Here is a 20,245-nt window from a genome sequence, read left to right as displayed (position 1 = left end):
AAGAGAAAGAAGCAAGTTGGGCATTAAGATACAGATAGCCTTATGTTATGTGAATAAAAATAAAATAAATAAAATTTTAAAAGTAAAAAAATAAAAAAGATACAGATAGGCAACGGGTAGCTTGGTCTTAGATGACCAGAGAGAATTAATTATTGCCCCGGGGTCAAGTGTACCAGCTGCCAAGGGAAAAGACTGCCCTCTAAATAGCTCTGCAAGCTGATGAAGGAGGAGCTGGGCTCTTACTGAGGCAGTCACGGAGCACTGAAATGCCAGTCAGAGGTCTGGCAGTTCTGTCCCTGGGCAGATGGATCACCTGATACAGGACGTTGGGACCCAAGCCCTAGGATTGGCCTAAAAGAGGGCTGTGTTGACCTACCAGCTGGGTCTTGGCATCCTGTCAAACTGCTGTGCATAATGACATAAAAATAACAGCCTGGAAACAGAGGCTGAGGCAGTGTGCGGGACTCCATATGGAAGATAAAGCCATCATGCAGGTGCTGACCAAGCACTACCCTAAGAACTGCCTGCTGACCGTCATGGACCGGTACTTGGCCGTGGTGCGCAACATGGAGCAGGTGGTGATGATCCCCAGCCTTCTGCAGGACATGCAGCCGAGCACACATGGGTACCAGGCCCAGACGGGCGCCTCCGATCTCTACAGCTACTTCACCATGCTCAAGGCCATTCGCATGGATGTGGAGCACGGGCTGCTGCCCCGGCAGGAGTGGCAGGCCAAGCTGGCAGGTGGCAAAGCCGATGGAGCTGAGACTGAAGCTGAAGAGATGGAAGAGGCTGAGGAAGAGAGGGTATTGGGGCACCTGGACCTGGAAGCCCAGTTCCACCTGCACTTCGCTAGCCTTCATCACATCCTCACCCATCTTACCCTGAAAGCCGAGGAGGTGACAAGGAGATACCAGGAGAAAATGGGACAGGCCATGTAGGAAAGGTAACAGTGGCTGTGCTAATGTCCACTGAGGGGCATTCCAGGGGAGGAGAGGGAGCAGCGGTGAACCCAGCGGGAGAGGGCGAGCCTGGCTCTCAGCCAGCCACCCTCACTTTTGGGTATTGAGACCACAACCCAGGAAGGCCCAAGGCCAGGCCTGTCTTACTCTCCTTCTGACCCAGAATTGGTGCCTAATGATGGTGAACTATTATGGAAACATAAGGAAAAGTGGTTGGTGTGTGCATGCCTTATGTGTACTTGAATGTAACTGTGCATTTATTAGTAAGTATGCAAATATTTGGACTTCCTGACAGTTCACACGGTAAAGAATCTGCTTGCGCTGCAGGAGACCCGGGTTCAATCTGAGCCGGGAAGATCCCCTGAAGGGCATGGCTACCCACTCCAGTATTCTTGCCTGGAAAATTTCATGGACAGAGGACCCTGGTGAGCTACATCCCACGGGGTTGCAAAGAGTCAGGCATGACTGAGTGACTAATATTTTGCATCACTTCATGTGAATATTTGGAGCTGTATGAACTGAACAAGTGTGTTCTCATCATTGACTTCTTTAAGAATCTGATTAAAGCCAAGGACTCTCACCCCAGAGTCTAGGCATATAGGCATATATATGACTGTGTATACAACTTCAGAGGCCCATCCATGAATTCTAAAATAAGAACTGCTGATGTCACATATTAATAATAGCTTCTATTTGAGCACATAATAAATGTCAATATAGTCCCTAGATGCTTGAGATAGGATGAACTCATTTAATCTTCAGAACAATTCTAGAAAGATAGATTTTATTATTTCTGTTGTATAAATGAAGAACCTTATCCAAGGCACGTGTTTACACAGGTGTTGAATGTTGAGTCTTGTGTGTGTGGCACTGCTTCCAACGTTTTTTCAAGTTATGGGATATGGAGAATTATATTTATATGGCATCCAGGGATACACAGGTGAAGCTGCTGGGGTATATGAGTGAGGCTGTTCACCATAGTCCCGCAACTAGCAGAGGTGCTCTGGCCATCCCAAGTTGCAGCCAGCCAAGCGGAAAGTTAAAGGACCACCGTGTGGACACTAACTCGTACTAGGCACACCAGCGTGGAGGCACGCCTGCTAGGAAGCCCAGTGGAGAGGACATATACATACATGTTGGGATCTGAGCCCAGAAGGGCTGGGGTTGTGAGGTGCAGTGAGCAGGAAGCTAGACAAGCAGGTGGTGCCACACAGGGTAGGAGGTTGGAAGGGGATCTGGGACAGTCTTGGGTGGGTCACTCCTGGGTAAAGATTGGGAGAAATTTGGCCACAACACCTGCCGGTTTTTATCCTGTGTCACATGCCAGCCCTGTTCCCATTAGCTGTTCCCTTTTCCCATCACCCTATCATCGGTGATAAGCCATGTCCATGTCTGTGGGAATCTCAAAGCACCCGATGCAGGTATTTGGGCAGAGTCTTTATCCTCATTTTACCTGTAAGAAAAATAAATCCAGATAGAGGAAGTGTCTCACCCAAAGTCACATAATTATTTAGTCGCTAAGTTGTGTCCATCTCTTTTGACCCCATGGACTGTAGCCCACCAGGCTCCTCTGTCCATGGGGTTTCCCAAGCAAGAATACTGGAATGGGTTGCCATTTCCTTCTCCAGGGGATCTTCTTGACCCAGGGATTGAACCTGAGTCTTCTGCATTGCAGGCAGATTCTTTACTGCTGAGCCACCAGTGAAACCCCGCATAATTGGTAAGGGGATGAAAAAAGCAAGACTGGCCCCAGAACTGGGCATTCATTTTTTTTTGTTTGGCTGTGCTGGGACTTTGTTGCTGCATGGACTTTCTCTAGTTGCAGTGCACGGGTTTCTCACTGGGGCAGCTTCTCTTTTTTGCAGTAAATGTGAAAATACCTGGAAATTTTTATCTTTGTTTAACTTTGGCTGCACCGGGTGCCCATTGCTGCATGCTGGCATTCTGTAGTTGCGGTGAGCGTGGCGGACTCTAGCTGTGGTGCGCGGGCTTCTCACTGCACTGGCTTCTCTTGTTACAGAGCATGGGCTCCAGGGTGCACAGGCTCAGTAGTTGCGGCACACAGGCTCAGTAGTTGTGGCGCACAGGCTTAGTGGGATCTTCTCGGACCAGGGATCTAACCTGTGTCCCCTGCATTGGCAGGCTGATTCTTAACTGCTAGACCACAGGGAAGCCCCTGGGGTCGCTTCTCTTGTTGCAGAGCAAGGCTCTAGGTGCGTGGGCTCAGTAGTTGTGGCACACGGGCTTAGTTGCTCCGTGGCATGTGAAATCTTCCCCGACCAGGGATCAAACCTGTGTCCTCTGCAGTAGCTGGCAGATTCCTAACCAGGGAAGTCTGATCTGGGTGTTCGTTCCATCAGATTTAGTCTCTGCCGTATTTCCTGAGGCTATTCTGTAATGATGGGTAGTACACGTGGATCCTAAATACACAGTCTACAGAGTTCTGCTCCAGGTATTTTCTCAGCCATTTCCCCTTTCCCTACCTCAAACCTGGGCTTCCCAGGTGGCTCAATGGTAAAGAATCTGCCTGCCACTGTAGGAGACTTGAGCTAAATCCCAGGGTCAGGACAATCCCCTAGAGAAGGCTATGGCAATCCTTCCCAGTATTCTTGCCTGGAAAATCCCATGGACAGAGGAACCTGGGGGCTACAGTCCATGTGGTTGAAAGAGTTGGACATGACTCAGTGACTAAACAACTTCAAACCTACACCCAAACTGCCAGCTTCAACCCTGTGTCCCTGTCCTCTTGACGCTCCTGAGTGGCCTTTCAGAGGTTCTTCTTGAATGTAAGGGGGCTGGATCAAGAGCTCTGAGTTCGAGTTCTGATTCCCCACTAGTGAGCTGTGCAGTCTTGCTTTTGCTCACTTCTCTGGGTTTCAGTTTAGTCACTGAATAATAAAGGTATTATAAAAGGAATTGCATTTGAATAGTTTTATAGTTTAAAATTACTTGCGTATCAATGATCTAATGGAATTACAATCCTCTTTAACATATGAAAAAACCTGGAGGTCTGAGAGAGAAAATGAGTCTGAGGTTACTCAGGAAATGGCAAAGCCAAGATGTGAATGGACCCTGGCCTAACTCACATTTAGTTCCTTTCCTCTACACTACGGATTTCCTTAGCACTTTAGAATTCTGCAGCCAGGGCTGGAGGTAAGCATTAGGAATGGCAGAGCAGTGAGATCCATCACTCCTTGACCTGCCAAACCTCTTGGAAGACAACAGCAGCCAGTTCTACACTGTAACACACTTCAACACTCTTGTTTTTGTGGTGGCAGAACAAAAGTTAAAAAAAATCTAGCTTCTTGTCCTGGCTCTGCACTGACCTCTCTGCCCTGGACAACTTATTTCACCTTTCTGTAGTTTTCCTGCTAGTAAAAGGCAGAGATGAAGCTAGATGATGTATTGCAGCTCTGACCACCAGATTCTTCTCATAGTGCTATAAGGCCACTAGGGTTTTCCTACAAACAGCACCATTGTGCTTTTTCAATAGGTTTCCTGTTTCAGTAGACATGTGACAGTACTTTAGTGGTGTGAACTTATACTTTTTCAAATTTGTGCACCCACAGCTTACTCCACATGATAGAAGGCAGTCTCTGTGATGAAGACATGGTGCAGTTTGCTAGCCTGATGATGGTAAGACCAGAAAGACCTGGACCTGCAACTACAAGTGAAGATGACTGGATGTCTGGGAATCCTCCCTGCCTTCCTCTGAGCACCAGTTCCCGGACTTATCACTGCGTCACCGTTAGGCTGCCTGCTGCTGTTCACAGCTCCTCGCTCCTCTCACTAGCTTGGTGTGGAAGCCAGTGATTCATGAGGGACCACGTCTGTCACCTGGTTAGTGTGCTACAGTAGAAATAGAAGTTCTAGCATCTGACTAACCGAAGTTCACATCCTTCTCTCTTGGCAGTCATTCACTGCAATTGTGGGCAAGTTATTTAACCCATCGTGCCCTGAATTTCCTCATCTATAAAATGGAGATGGTGTTACCTATCTCATGAAGTTGCTTTGAAAATTAAACAGTAAGTCAAAAGCATCTGGCATGAGAGAGCTATTATTATAGGTCTGTTTTTTCTCCCACCGTCACCTTCTATTTGTTCTAGCCCTCCCTTACTTTCTACCCTACAGAACTAAGCAGCAGAGTCCTCAGCTCTAAGTGGTTCACACTCCTATGCCTACTGAGCAGAGACAAACTTACTTACTGCAGCAATAAAAATACCTTGTATTTGTACATACCTTTATTAACTTCTAAAGTACTTTCTCAGACATGATTTCATTTTTAACAAGTAGGACTCAAGAGGAGAGTTGGAACCATGTGATTTTGTCCATCTGCTTACATTCATACTGCCACCTAATCTCAAATCACATGTAAACAATTTTTTGAATCTCCAAAACCTAATCTGATTATGAAATCTGAGCTTAGAAACAAAAATTTTGGACAAGTTTTCAGACTTGATAAGCCATAAAGAATAAAACCTCATTCTCATTAGGTGGGATCTTTTACTTCTAATCCACTGTTGACGGGCTTCTCTGGGGGCTCAGATGGTAAACAATCTGCTTGCAATGCAGGAGACCCAGGTTCAATCCCCTGGAGAAGGGAATGGCTACTTACTCCAGTATTCTTGCCTGAAGAACTTCATGGACAGAGGAGCCCCAGGGGCTACAGTACATGAGGTTGCAAAGAGTCAAACACAACTTAGCAACTAACACTTTCACTTTCCACTGTAGACAGTGTTAGCTACTGAGCTCACTTTCCCCAGGATGTCCCAACTAAGAGCTGAGATTTCTTTGCTGTATCAGTCTCCTAGCTATTCTCCTGGTTGTGAGTTTCCTCCTTTTATACCACCCTCTATGGTGTTGCAGACAGCTCAGCAATACAACTATGACCATGTTATCCCTATTTAAAATCCTTTAGTGACCTTCCACAACCTAGAATTGAGTCAAAATTATTCTACGTGACTCACAAAACCTTCCATCCTCTGGCTTGCTTGGTTCACTCTGCACTAGAACTGGTGTAGGTGAGACTCTTCTGTAAAAGGCCATATATTCAATAGTTCCGGCTTCACAGACCATATGGTCTCTGTCACAACCACTCAACTCTGCTGCAGCAGGAGGCAGCCATTAACATGTAAACAATGAGCCTGGTTGTGTTCAATAGAACTGGACTGGCAGTGAGCCAGACGTGGCCCACAGGCTATGAGACTGCCAACTCTGAACTAGAACTAAACTCCATTTTAAAATCTGCCAGATGTCTTCTCAAAACTAGCTAAATGGAAACTGACCATTCTCTGATAAGCTGTTTTTTTGACAAAAAGGAGTCAGAGTGCTTATAATGACCATTTTAATCACAAGGTATTAACGTTAAGAGATTAACATAAACTTCAGATGTCATAGGAACAGTTCAACAAAATACAGAAATAACTGGTTATCAATGAAACCGGAGCAAGCATTTTGGAGACTTCAACGCACTGGATGGAATTCTTCAAAAACTTCCCTGTAAGTTTTCTTATCTATAAAAAGAAAAATCACAAAAGATTTAAAAATCATGTTTAAAAAAATCATACTTCCTAAAGAAACATTAACACTTAATATTCTTATAAGAACTGCTTTATTTTCTAGTCCTCAACCTAGCTTCCCAACCAGGCATTTTGTTCCACTGAATGAAGAACTGCTTTGAAAGAATCTATGATGTTCAGATGGTTGTCTAGAGAGGCAAATGCCACCAGAGGGATCCTGGCTGAAGGAGTGGAAGAAGGAGGAGGCCAGGAGCTGAGGTGGTCAAGCTTTCCATGGCTGCACTATTGGTACAGGAGGCTCTTCGCACACCTGCCAGTAGTCTGCTGCTCTGAGAGAACAAGCCTGTGAGGCTACACTCACAGTCAGAGGGAGCTAGTGGAAACGTACAGGCAAAGAGCCAGAGGTATGGGTCGAAGGACTAACTGCCACTGGATCTCCCTCTTAGAAAACAATATTCCCAAGATCCTTCCATCTCTAACATCCAACAGTCTTGAGTATTCCCATCCCAGACACATCCACTGTTCATGGCTTTATACTAGTCTTTGAGCTCTTTACTGGCAAAAAAAAAAGCCATACCCTTCTGATCCACCATAAACATCACATATATGACTGAAGGATAAGGAAATTATTATTAATAATAATATAATTTCAGAGCTAAGCAGGACCTTACAGATCACCATTCAGTCTGATGAGATTTAAAATGCTTAAATTGAAATGCTTACACATTTACATAAATAGGAAAATCTAAAAATCTATAAAATTACAAGTTTAAAAATTTCCTACCCTCATTCATTCATGTATGCAAATATCTATATTGTATATTTGTATAAAATATAAACAAGAAAACAGCTGTATTACAGTTACATTCATACATGCACAAAGATAAGTGTAGAGTGTGGCCAGAAAATTCCTGTCTATAGCACGGTGACTCCTGAGCAGGAATCTGTAGGTGCCCAGGGTGGAAATGGGGCAGGAGGGAGCCTAAGGGGCACAGCATGCACACAGCGACACAGGGAGGGCTCAGGACAGCATTTCAAGAGGCATGAGCTGAGTGACGCCAAGATGAGGCAGGGCTCTGTGTAGGTCAGGCCAGGCATTATTTATTAAATGCCCACTATGTGTAGGTTCTGGGCTGGAGGCGGGAGAAACAAAGATGAAGCTACAGCCCAGTGAGGAACACAGTCTGTGAGTGTAATTGGGTGGATAGAAGTCTAAGTTAAGTGTTTGCACCAGGCAATTAGCTCAGCCCGGGGCGGGGGGGGGGGGGGGGGGGGGGCCATCTTAATGGAGTCTTGATTTTATCCAAAAGGTAATGGATAGCTATTTTAAGCATATCCATATTTATCCAGAGAGATGTGATTTTTGCTAAGAACAAAAGCAGAGGCAAGCTGGAGGCAAGTGCAGGAGTCTACACAAGAGATTACCAGGCCCTGAACCAGGGTAGTGGCAGTGGCAGAGAGGAGAGTTCAGAGTTGAGAATTATTGAGGGATTAGAACAGTAAGACTTGATGACTAATGAGAAGTCAAAGAGACAGCCATGAAGATGATTCCCAGGCTTCTGGCTGGAGCACCCAGGTGGGCGGTAATGCCATTCACTGGAGCAGGACACAGAAGCCCAGGGTGTCTGGGTGAGCATGGGGGACGTGAGTCCTGTTTGCTGTTTGAGGGACGCAGAGGTACTCAGCCAGAAACTGGATATATGAATTCAAGAGAATTCTGGTCTACAAAGAGGCGGAAGTCAACAGAACACAGAAGGCCTGAAGTCACAGGCACGCGAAAGACTGACTAGGGAAAAGGCACAGAGCAAGAAAGAAGTTTGCTACAATGAACTTGAAATACCTTTTTCAGGAAAATCCTCTGGATGTGACTTGATATATGAGAACATATCGTGGTCCCTCACAGCATACATATAGTCTTGACGTTTTAAAAGATAATATCCAACAAAAACAAAGGAAGTAATATATAGAAACTGGCGATGCAAACCTGAAATTGAAACCACAAATTCCAAAGAAAGCAAAAATCAGTTTTGTGTGTTAAAAATCACATTTTTCATGTTTTAGATACATAGTTTGTAATTTCTTCCAACATTCTTAAAAAAAAAAAAGGTTGCATATGGGTATTCTGAATACACAGCCATGACCTTGGAACATCTCTCTAAGGATATCTGGCAACTACGAAAAGCAACACTTTGTCTACAAATGTAGCTGTCAACAGAACCTAAAACTTTTTTAATTCATGTTTTGTAAGTTTCTTCAAGGAAAAAGGTGGATAAGCACAAAAACTTGAATGGTAGACTGACACAGAAAAAAAAAGTCTTAAAAAAAAAAAAGAAAAAAAAAGTCTTCTTTCTCAATAGGTTAACTTTAGACCTTAGACCTACACTAACTTGCATTCCAGGATGTGTTCAGGACATGCTGAGTAGAGGTTAAAGCCGTCTACAAATGGTCTAAGAGCAGTTTGGTTTGTCTCCATATACCGATTTGTATTTACATATCTAGTGGTTACTAAAACAGTACACTGTACTACAAATACATCTCATTCTCTTGTATCCCCTGAATTTTATAATTTTGCAAGTATTACCTATTCAAAAACTATCTTTAAAAAAATCATCCTACTGGGACTTCCCTGGCGGTCCACTGGTTAAGACTCCATGCTTCTACTGCAGGGGGTGTGCATTTGATTCCTGGTCAGGGAACTAAAATCCCACATGCTATTCAGCACAGCAAAAAAATAAAATCATCCTATTACAATAAGACTGGAAAGGATCAAATCACATGATCTACAAAGCCAAAATTTTAAATGTGAAGGGGAGATCCAAAGGTATTAACTTTATATAAATTTTTCTTTTTTACAAAAGGCTAAGTATAGATTTTATAGCTATGCTTCAGAATTTTATTCCCAGCCATTCTCTTATCCCACACATGCTTTCATTCCTATAGTTTTATCTATTATCCATGTACTGGTAACCCATTAGTTACGTCCAACTAGATACCTATCTGAACAACATACATATCCAAATATCTGACAGATTTGATAACCTGAATTCTCCCAAACCAACTCAGTTCCTTCCTATTCAAATCTTTTTCCTAAAAGACCATTTACCCAGAAATCCAAGTCCTGGGTAGTAAGCATACTAATTATCATTTTTTTTCTACCCTCATCCTCTACATTCAGTCACTGTCGATTCTACCTGATAAATATTTCCTTAACTCATGCTCATTTATATAACTGGTTTACCTTTCATCTCATTTTCTACTCCACATTGATTCCAGCTTTTACCGTGTCACTAGAGGAATTTTTACTAAAACACAAATTAGTTCGTCAGTCCCTTCTTCAATGATGGTTAACAAGACCCCAATCGCCCGCATGTGACCTCCCAGACCCTTCAAGAGCTGACTCCTCCGCCTTCATCTTCTGACACTCCCTGGTATGCATATTGTGCCCAGCAACACTGAACTACTTCTAATTCCTCACATAACCTACGCTCCTTCATACTTCTATACATCATGTACTGATTACTTCTCTGCCCAGCAATGTTCTGCTCCTTCAAGGCTCAACTCACACAACACTTCTGCTAAGAAGCCTTCCTAAAACTTTCCTGGTGTTAAAAGGATGAATTCATCCCTCATAATATGTAAATTGCTATAATAATTATTTCTCCCTCTACTACAAGGCAAAGTCAATGTTTCACTCATCTTTGTATATCAGCACACAGACAGCACTTAATAAATATGCAATAATTACTACCTCTACAACAAAGATAATACCTAACCGTTTTTCACAGTAGTTATTAAAAGTGTTTTGGGAAAAACTGTAAAACAATAAAAATACAAAGTATCACTATGACCTGGGATTAGACATTGCTCAGACTATTTTGCATTCTCCCTTACCCTAAAAGCGGCTTCCCTGATAGCTCAGTTAGTAAAGAATCCGCCTGCAATGCAGGAGACCGTGGTTTGATTCCTGGGTTGGGAAGATACCCTGGAGAAGGGATAGGCTAACCACTCCAGTATTCTTGGGTTTCCCTTGTGGCTCAGCTGGTAAAGAATCCACCCGCAATGCGGGAGACCTGAGTTCGACCCCTGGGTTGGGAAGATCCCCTGGAGAAGGGAAAGGCTACCCATGTCAGTATTCTGGCCTGGAGAATTCCATGGACTCTATAGTCCATGGGATCACAAAAAGTAGGACACGACCGAGTAATTTCACTTCACTTCACTTTACCCAGAGAGGAGATTCCCAGGTGGCACTAGTGGTAAAGAACCAACTTGTCAATGCAGGAGACATCCATGGGATCACAAAAAGTAGGACACGACCGAGTAATTTCACTTCACTTCACTTCACCCAGAGAGGAGATTCCCAGGTGGCACTAGTGGTAAAGAACCAACTTGTCAATGCAGGAGACATAAGAGACACAGGTTCGATTCCTGGGTCAGGAAGATCCCCTGGAGGAGAACATGACAACCCACTCCAGTATTCTTGCCTGGAGAATCCCATGGACAGAGGAGCCTGGTGGGCTACAGTCCAGGGGGTCACGAAGAGTCAGACACGACTGAACTGACTTAGCACTGAATAGCACAGCACTTAGCCCAGACAGCCACTGCTTCCCCTAATGAGCCACCTGTAATACAGCAAACCGAAGTGTGCTGCGTTCTCCCTTGTGCCTCGGGACTACACAGATAACAGACCCAGACTCTGTGTTTACCCATATCCTGCACAGAAGATTCCAACGGTATCAGTGTCCCAAACCCTAAAAGCATGGCTTGGCCTCTTCTCAAGTCCCCATTTCCCTAGCTTCTTCTCTTTCAGCAGTGGTCTCCCTCTCACCATATACACAATCCCTTCACAATCATTTTCCTCTTTTTCCCTTTACTCAGTTGACCTAAACTTGAAAGCCACAGTGCTCTTTGCAGAAGACAGTAAATTACTCTTATGTTAGACTAGAAATCAATACAGATTTAGTTTTGCAGACTACACTTAGATACTAACTTAAGTCCAAATTTAGGGCAGGTGAGCGGTATCCAGAAACAAGAGTTTAAAAATAGGTGATGGGAGAAAAGCTTAAGAAAAAAACTGTATTTAATACTTTCTGTGTACTTGAAAAAGATCTGCACAGATATCCCAACTACCTAGAGAATGCCAGATACTCTCCATGGTCACAGCTGGAAAAATCCACCATGTATTCCTCCTTCCCCATTCCTCCTACTCTTATCTGTATAAATTTGTATCAGAATTCATCTTTTTCATAGATATGCCCATCTGGTTTGTAAATCTCTGGATGGTTCTATATTTCCTTGTTATCTACACACTCATTCAATAAATACTCACTGAGCATTACTATTCAGCAGACAATGAACTAGATAAATACAGTATGCATTCAATAAATGCTGCTGAGGATAACGATTTCAATAAAGTCCTCAAGGCCTGAGTTTTCCAAAGCAACAAGGGAAACTCAAGGAACTCAGGAACTCTGATCACTAGGCCTGGGTTAAGTGCTTTACATTCATCAGCTCCCCTAATACTCACAGCCACACAAAGAGGTAAATACCATCCCTATTTCACAGATGAGGAAACTAAAGCTCACAGAGCTAAGTAACTTCTCCACAATCAAATGGCGAGTAGGGAGGAGGAGGTGCATCAAATCTGAAAGCTTGTGCTCTTAACCACTATGTTCTTCGGTCTCCCAGAAAAGGCACAAAACATTCTTTGACAACAAGGTGAGATTAAGTGATACAAACTTCAAATTTCAGCCAATCTTTTCTTCTTCTGGAACATCATCTCTCTGATCTGAACCTTCTTCAGGCTCCCAAAGTACTGTCTGCTCACCCAGCTATCAAAACACCTGTCACAGCTAGACTCATACCTGCTTGTCTCACTGACCCAATTAGGAGTTCCTCAAGAGCAGGTCAGTATTGCTCCTCCCATACCCAATGTGTAACACTGCCTGACACAGAGAAAAAGCTCAGTTAAGACTGAACAAATGTAACTGTGCAACAAGAGCTAAGGAAAGGGAAACCTGTTAGCTCCTTCTGTGTGTCAGGCATTTACCTATAGATTCTCACAAAAAATTTTTGCAAAGATGAATTATTCCCACTTTATAGGTGAGGAAATTTAAGCTCTGATCAAGTAACTTGCCCAAAGTGACAGAAATGGGAAGCAGTGGGGCAAGGCCATTTAACTCCAGGGTGGACCTCTTTCCATTACACCAAGTAACAGGCCTGGGCAGGTGTGGAGTGGTGATAAAAAAAGGAGAACACGCCATAGTTCCTAGTGGCAGAAACGGACAAAGATCACTCATTTCTGTGGAGTGGGGTCATGTCCAAAGCAGATGGGATTTCAAGTCTATCTGAGCCCTGGAAATGCTGATATCTGGTGGCTTGGGAGTCAACCTCCAGGCATACATACACCTGGAAGGCAAGAGAGGCACAAGGGAAGTGATTTCTGGTTGCCTGAAAGAGAGTAAGTTGCTCTGTCGTGTCCGACTCTTTGTGACCCCATGGATTACAGCCAGCCAACTCCTCTGTCCATGGAATACTCCAGGCAAGAATACTGGAGTGGGTTGCCATTTCCTTCTCCTGGTTTCCTGAACCACTGAATTAGTTTTCTTCCTAACTGGGCTTTTTGGCTCCAATTTCTAACAAAGTCAACATTTTAAAACACAAGTCCAATCACTGTATTTCCTCTGGCAGCTTTCAAAAAGTATGTAAGGTTCCCGACTGCCTGGAGAATAAATGGCCACAATCCACCTAAATCTTTGTTGCCTTATCACCCTCCTCTACACATACTCATCATCCACTGCCCCCTTATCCCCATGCTCTTGCTTCCATTCACTCTCAGTAGCCTCCCATGACCTGGAAGCCTCTCTCCAAGTATTCCTCTGACAGATCACAGCTAAATTCAAAAATATCTCTTATAAAGTTTCCCCCTTTTCCCTTGGGAAATCCACAGACTTTAGCACAGCTACTGTTTCTTGGGCTTCCCAGGTGGCTCAGAGGTAAAGAATCTGCCTGCCAATGCACGAGATGCAGGTTGCATCCCTGGGTGAGGAAGATCCCCTGGAGAAATGGCAACCCACTCCAGTATTCTTGCCTGGAGAATTCTATGGACAGAGGAGCCAGGCTGGGCCCATGGGGGTCGCAGAGTCAGACACGACTGGGCACGCACACATTGTGTCACTTATTATCACCGCTGGTCTCCGACAGGTGGACACAGACTTACTGGGAAATATAGCCCAGTGATTTACAGCCTGCTACTCAAGGTGAGGTCCCCAGACCAGCAGTGTCTGGGAGACTGGGACCACCAGGCCTCGCTCTCTCCAGGGCTAATGAATCAGAATCTGCATTTTAACCAGACCCTCAACTTATCAGTATGCACATTAAATCTGAGAAGTGCTGGTTCTCAAAGTAGACTCTTGGGGATTACAGAGTGTGCTACTTACGACCTTGGTCAAGCTGCTTTAACCTTTCTAAGGCTGTTTCCCCATTGTGGCTAATACTCCCCGCTCTGTCTTAGCCCACGGCGTTTGATGACTAAATGCTATAATGCACGTAAGTGTTAGTAGAGCACTGGATAGACTGAGCGCTCATTTTTGCACCCCTACAACGCGAACTGAGAGGGGAGCAAGCAGTTCCGTCCGGGGTTCTTCACAGTCTCACTGCGAGGTCGTGGGTTGCACTGCATCTGTTTCCTGAAATGACACTCTAGCTGGCCCGATTCTGAGAAGCTCGAGAGGAGCGGATACCTGAGAGAGGCGAGACGCGGCCAGTTAACGCGAAAAGGCCCGGAAAAGCCGAGGCACCTCAGGCAGCCTAAGGCAGAGCCGGCCCTCAGCCCTACGACCCCAGCTCCTCCCGGCCGATCCCGTCCGCGCAGCCCTCACCGGCCGACAGCACCGGCCTCCGCCGGATCGCGTTATCAATCAGGCCGGAGCAGTAGCCCAAGAAGCCTATGTAGGCGAGCCGCGGGTCCGTCAGTTTCGGCGGCGGCAGGCTTCGGGCCTCATCTGGCAGGAACTGTAAGGGCGCTCGGGCCTGCCGTCCAGTCATCATGGTGACGCCGTTTCCACTTGAGGCCTGGCCTCAGGCCTTCAGCTACAGAGAAAACCACCAGGACCACTGCAGGGACCCAGCCTAAGAGCTTTCACCTCCGAGCGCGGGGCTGAAGGGCATGGTGCAGGGCGGTGCGGCACGTAAAGGCTTCCCCGGGCGCGCTGCTGCCGGAACCGTGCGCGCGAGGTTCCGGGCTACTAGTGTCCCACGTCGCTAGTCTCCCGGCCGGCGCTAAAGCCACAGGTAGAAGTTCAGGGGCTAGGTATCTATCGAGCAGAAACGAGCCATATTGCTTTTTTCACCCAGTCTCCTTTGCCCGCTGGAGAAGGAAATGGCAAGCCACTCCAGTGCTCTTGTCTGGAGAATCCCTTGGACAGAGAAAAGCCTGGCGAGCTAGTCCATGGGGACGCAGTCAGACACGACTGAGCGACTAACACACACCCTTGCCCGCAATTGTCTCTCCTTCCTCCGCCCTAGAATGGTCCTTCGGCAAGAATTTATTTTTGTATCCAAAACCCCAAGTGGGCTTGATGGGTAGTTTTAACCAACGTAATTAATTAACATAAAATAAAAACTAGTTTTCTTTTTCTGAGTTTCCAGTCTTTCATCTGCATAGAAACAAAGCCTAAAATTAAGGTCCAGCCAGCCATAAAGAATTCGGAGAATCTCAGGGCTGGATCATTTAGCTAAACTCTCGAAATTCAGTCTGGGTCTTTAGGTCCTTGCACGCCGCTGAGGGACGAGGTGTTTCCTAACGATTTGAAGAATGAAAAAAAAAAGAAAAAAAAAAGGAGAGAATCTATAATATTCTGCCAAGTAATTGTCCAGTTGCTGGTCGCCTGCCTCCAACTCCGATCTTTGAAAAGCTCTCTGTTTAGACAGCCCTTGCATATAAAGAGCTGAAATGTCTTCAACATTTTACTCAGAAGAATGCTGATTAAACCAGAGGTTAACGCAAAGCCGTATGCCTCAGGTATTAATTTCCAAAGTGGAAGAATTAAGTATCAGCTAATAAAGGATGAGACTCTTATGCCTACAAAAAGGACTCTTATGCCTACAAAAAGGACTCCCAGATCTGTAACATTTAAAGTTAGGATCTTCCAAAGGAATGTATATTGGAACAGTTTCTTGGAAGGCAGCAAATGTTTTAGGAAGTTCAAGCTGTTTGACCTAGTAATTACCTGAGAATCTGCCTCATGTAAATACTAGTGTGACACATGAAAGCTTTTTTTTTTTTCACAGTCTTTTAAATTTTATTTCTTTAGCTGCGCCTTGGTTGCTGCCAGCGGATTTTTCTCTAGTTGTGGATCAGGGTTTAGTTGCCTATCAGTATGTGGGGCCTTACTTAGTTCCTTGACCAGGGAATCTAACCTGTATCTGCTGCATTGCAAGGTGGATTTCTAACCAGGGAAGTCCTTGCACAGTCTTTTTATTTTTTTTTAACCATAGTGTTTCTTTTAAAATTATATCAAAAGAGTGAAAACCATCAAAAATCTACCTTAGGATTATGTTAATTTTGAATACTAGATGGTCTGTTAGGCAAACACAAATATTCAATATTGCTTACACATCCTTCTCCACAGTCTTCTTGGTCCACTCTCTTTTAAGAAACTTAAGACATACAAAAACGAAAATACAAAGAACAGTATAACAAATACCCATATGCTATCAGCCAGAATTGTTAATATTTTGTCATATTTATTTTAAAAGGAAATAAAACACTATAAATATAGAACTCTTTCCCATCCTCCTCGGAGACAATCATGAGTTTAGTGTACACTTACAGTTCACTTTTTATATTTTTACATATATTTAGTATGTATTGTGTATGCTTTAAATTTTACCTAAATTTTCTGCTTTCTCTCACTTTCATCATTCCACGTTTTAAGATCCATCCATGATGATATAAAGATCAAGCTCATTCCTTTTGATTACTGTATGATATTCCATTATATAAGTAAGTTACATTTTAGTCACCCATTACCCTTTTGATGGATATTTAAGTTGTGTTCCATTTCTTTTTCATTTACTTAAGACTGTACTCCAAAGTCTAGGGTCTAGAGAAGCTTTGGGGCATGTTAACCAGGACTAAGAAACATACAAGAATATTATATTACAGGGAGTAATATCTGTTAGTAATAGCCCCAAACTAGAAACATTTAAAATGTCCATTAACAGCAGAATAGAGGATAAATTGTCATGTTTTCATTCAGAGATCAGAGAAAAAGAGATGTTAGAAGACAATAAATGATTCCATGTATAAAGTTCAATATTAGGCAAACATATACTATTTAGAGATACCCATATTAGTAGTAAAATTATAAAGAAAAGCATGAGGAGGATTAACACAAATATTTAGAGTATTTAGTTACTTCTGTGGGATCTTCTTGGACCAGGGATCAAACCCATGTCCCCTGTGTTGGCAAGTGGATTCTTAACCACTGGACCACCAGGGAAATCCAACAACTTTTTTTTGGATAAATTAAAATTTTAACTTTATAATTTGTGGTAAAAAACATAACATTAAATGTATCATCTTAACCATTTCTAAGTGTATAGTTCAGTAGTGTTAAGTATATTCACACTGTTGTATAACAGATCTCTAGAACTTATATCTTGCAAAACTGAAACTCTCTACCATTGAATGCTAATTCCCTTTCCCTCCTACCCCTAGCCCTTGGTGACTACCTTCCGTTTCTATGATTTTGACCACTTCAGATACATAGGAGTGGAATTATATAGTCTTTGTTCTTTTGTGACTGGCTTATTTCATTTAGCAGAATATCCTTGAACTTTATCCATATTGTTGCGTGTGACAGGATTTCCTCCTCCATTGTTTTTTTGGCCTCACCACATGGCTTACAGGAACTTAGTTCCCCAACCAGAGATGGGACCCCAGCCCTTGGCAGTGAAAGCATGGAGTCCTAACCGCTGGACCAGGGAATTCCCAGGATTTCCTTTCCTTTTAAGGCTGCATAATCCTCCGTTGTAAAATGTATATGCAACATTTTATCTACCTGTCCATCTGTTGATGTCCATTTGGGTTGTTTCTACCTCCTAGCTATTGTGAAATAATGCTATAATGAACATAGATGTGAAAAAAATCTCTTCAATATCTTACTTTGAATTCTTTTGGATATATACTCAGAAGTGGGATTGATGATTCATATGGAAATTATATTTTCGATTTTTTGAGGAACCTTCATACTGTTTCTCCACAATGGCTGAACCATTTTACATTTCCATAGTACTTAAGGGTTCTACTTTCTCCACATCCTTGCCAACACTTATTTTCCATTCTTTTGATAGTGGCCATCCTATAAGTGTGTGGTTTTTATTTGCATTTTTTTATGATTAGTGATGTTGAGCATCTTTTCATATGCTTGTAGGCCATTTGTATATGTTTGGAGAATTATCTATTCAGTCCTTTGTCCATTTTAAATTGAGTTACTTGGTTCTTTTTGTTGTTGGGCTGTAGAAGAGCCCTGTATATTCTATATATTTATCCCTTATCAAATATGATTTCCAAATATTTTTTCATTCCACAGGTTGCCTTTTCACTCTATTGATTGTTTCTTTTCAAAGTAAAAGTCACTCAGTCGTGTCCGACTCTTTTGTGACCCCATGGACTATACAGTTCATGGAATTCTCCGGGCCAGAATACTGGAGTGGGTAGCTATTCCCCTTTCCAGGGGTTCTTCCCAACCCAGGTCTCTCGCATTGCAGGCGGATTCTTTACCAGCAGAACTACTAGGGAAGCCCTGTTTCTTTTGAGGCATAGCCCAAGTTGTCAATTTTTGCTTTTGGTGCCCATGTTTTTGGTGTCATATCCAAGAAAATCACTACCGAATCTAGTGTCCTACAGCTTTCCACCTATGTTTTCTTCTAGGAGTCATCTTCCTGGCTCTTACATCTCTCTAGGTACTAGAATATAAATTCTTGAGTGCAGGAAAGTCTTTCTTGTTCATCTTTTGATCTCCAGCACCTAGCACAGCACATGACACTCAATAGGAACTCAGCAAATATTTGAAGCAATGATGAATTGCTTTTTAAACTTTAGGAAGGATTAAAAGGGGGTAACACCCGTCATGTAGTACGCTTTCAGCAGAAAGGGCCGCAATGTGGAACCTCCTCTTTGTATATCCTTTGAAGGGTTGTCACAATGGGAATAGAATGTCATTATATGGTTTCAGAGACCAACTGGTAAGTTAGAGGAAGAAAAATATGAATTCAGCATTAAATGCCCTAAGAAACAGCTGTGCATGTGGAAGGGGATGCTTTACACAATGGTGAACACCTCGACACTGTCTAATCAGCTATCTATTCATTCAGGAAAGCTGTACAAAATGAATCCTCCGAGTGTTCTTCTGAGAGGCTCTAGGATTCTGTACATAGGTATATGGGTCCAGTCTTTTTTATAGTTGTCTTATGTATATAGTATACTGTTTTTAGTTCTGACTCCTACAAAGTACAAAAGTGTTGCTTATTAGCCAGTTCTGCAAGGATATACCTCCTACAGTTGCTGATGGACAGTACACTCTGTGCTTCAGATAGAGGAAATTAAGGTGATAACAGGATGAAGCACTCTTTGCTTCAGATAGAGAAAATTAATTTGATAACAGGATACTCTGTGCTCTGGACAAGCTGGTCCCTTACAGTTAGATGTGTATCTTAGCAAGAATTTTAATGAACCCAGATTCTTGCATCTTCCCATACACAGAAGAGCACTAAAATTATTGAGATGTCTGTTCTTCGTGACTAGCAGTAATCCTTTACCAGAATGTATACTTGAGTGCATGTACTCCCTAGCCCCAAACTCACATATATACTTGAACCTCCCCTCTTCTCTTCAGAGCAGTTCTCAGTTACTGAGAAGCTGTCTCCTAGGCTACTGCCCTTACTACGGTCCCTGAATGAACCTGAAACAACTCCTATATTGTGTGTGTTCTTTTTCAGTCAACACTTCTGAGACTGAAAAAAAAAAAAAAAATTACGGACCTTTCTATAAAGTGGAGATGCCAAATACAGGACTTTATTGTGAGAAACTAAAGGCTATACTGATTCAGGTTTTTGAGGTTTGTAAAATCGTTTTAATTTCAGTTGTCACTAGCACAGTAGCCAACTTCTTTGGAGCACAAAAAAGCAGGTAGGTGGGCCAAAATAATTTTTTATTTTTACCATGATTAGACTGGAAGAGTAATTTTGTCTAACTGCTTAAAACATCTTTTTCAAAGATTTTAATAGAATGTTTTTTTTTTCTCCCATTAAATGCAAACGAAACTGCATGGACTACACATAGGGGGCAATTGTCTCTGACACTGAAGTGCTCCCTTCACAAACAGTAGTTTCTAGGTGGGAATTATTAACAAGGAGAACGATGCCAGTGTTGGGCTGGAAAGAGGGCATCTTCCCTCCCAGTTCTGGCTCTAGCTCCTCAACCTGGCAAACTATATTGTGATCAAGAATACCAAGTCCTTCCCACTTTTCTTTTCCTTCCACTTGTTAAATTTTGGTACACTGCATATAAAATTAAACAGCAAGTAAAAAAATGGGCTTCATATCTTATTTGTTTAAATTTTGATAGCGACTTTGCTTGTTTTCACTTACAGATTTCAGAACATTTTGAAATGGCATTTTGAAGCTGGATCTTGAAGCACAGGCAATCAAGTGATAGGGTGCAAAAGTTAGCAGAGAGAGGAAAGGAAGGAAGCAGCAGGA

The 20,245-nt window shown here is 43.1% G+C and overlaps 2 protein-coding genes across 3 annotated transcripts; one reads left to right on the top strand and one right to left on the bottom strand.

The window, feature by feature from the left end:
- The first annotated feature begins 228 nt into the window (after window positions 1–228).
- Window positions 229–5,198, top strand: THRSP (thyroid hormone responsive). 2 transcript variants are annotated; one of them, XR_011251638.1, is made up of 3 exons: window positions 394–946; window positions 2,638–2,682; window positions 4,532–5,198. XR_011251638.1 is itself a non-coding variant. In XM_069564972.1 (2 exons), the coding sequence occupies exon 1, from the start codon at window positions 471–473 to the stop codon at window positions 939–941; it is 471 nt and encodes a 156-aa protein (XP_069421073.1). In that variant the 5' UTR covers window positions 229–470; the 3' UTR covers window positions 942–946; window positions 4,532–5,198. The 2 variants fall into 2 exon arrangements, 1 of the variants encoding a protein (XP_069421073.1); XM_069564972.1 differs by lacking the exon at window positions 2,638–2,682 and having other exon boundaries at window positions 229–946.
- A 1,091-nt stretch (window positions 5,199–6,289) lies between these two features.
- On the bottom strand, window positions 6,290–15,585 carry NDUFC2 (NADH:ubiquinone oxidoreductase subunit C2). The gene is made up of 3 exons (XM_069564973.1): window positions 14,359–15,585; window positions 8,322–8,465; window positions 6,290–6,475 (listed from the first exon to the last, which is right to left on the bottom strand). Exons 1-3 carry the CDS (start codon window positions 14,525–14,527, stop codon window positions 6,426–6,428), a joined length of 363 nt encoding a protein of 120 aa, XP_069421074.1. The 5' UTR covers window positions 14,528–15,585; the 3' UTR covers window positions 6,290–6,425.
- Between the last annotated feature and the right edge of the window lie 4,660 nt (window positions 15,586–20,245).

The sequence above is a fragment of the Ovis canadensis genome, chromosome 21, assembly GCF_042477335.2.
Source record: "Ovis canadensis isolate MfBH-ARS-UI-01 breed Bighorn chromosome 21, ARS-UI_OviCan_v2, whole genome shotgun sequence".
Classification (NCBI taxonomy): domain Eukaryota; kingdom Metazoa; phylum Chordata; class Mammalia; order Artiodactyla; family Bovidae; genus Ovis; species Ovis canadensis.
Note: the sequence above shows the minus strand (reverse complement) of the source record. Positions and strands in the feature narration are given on the sequence as shown.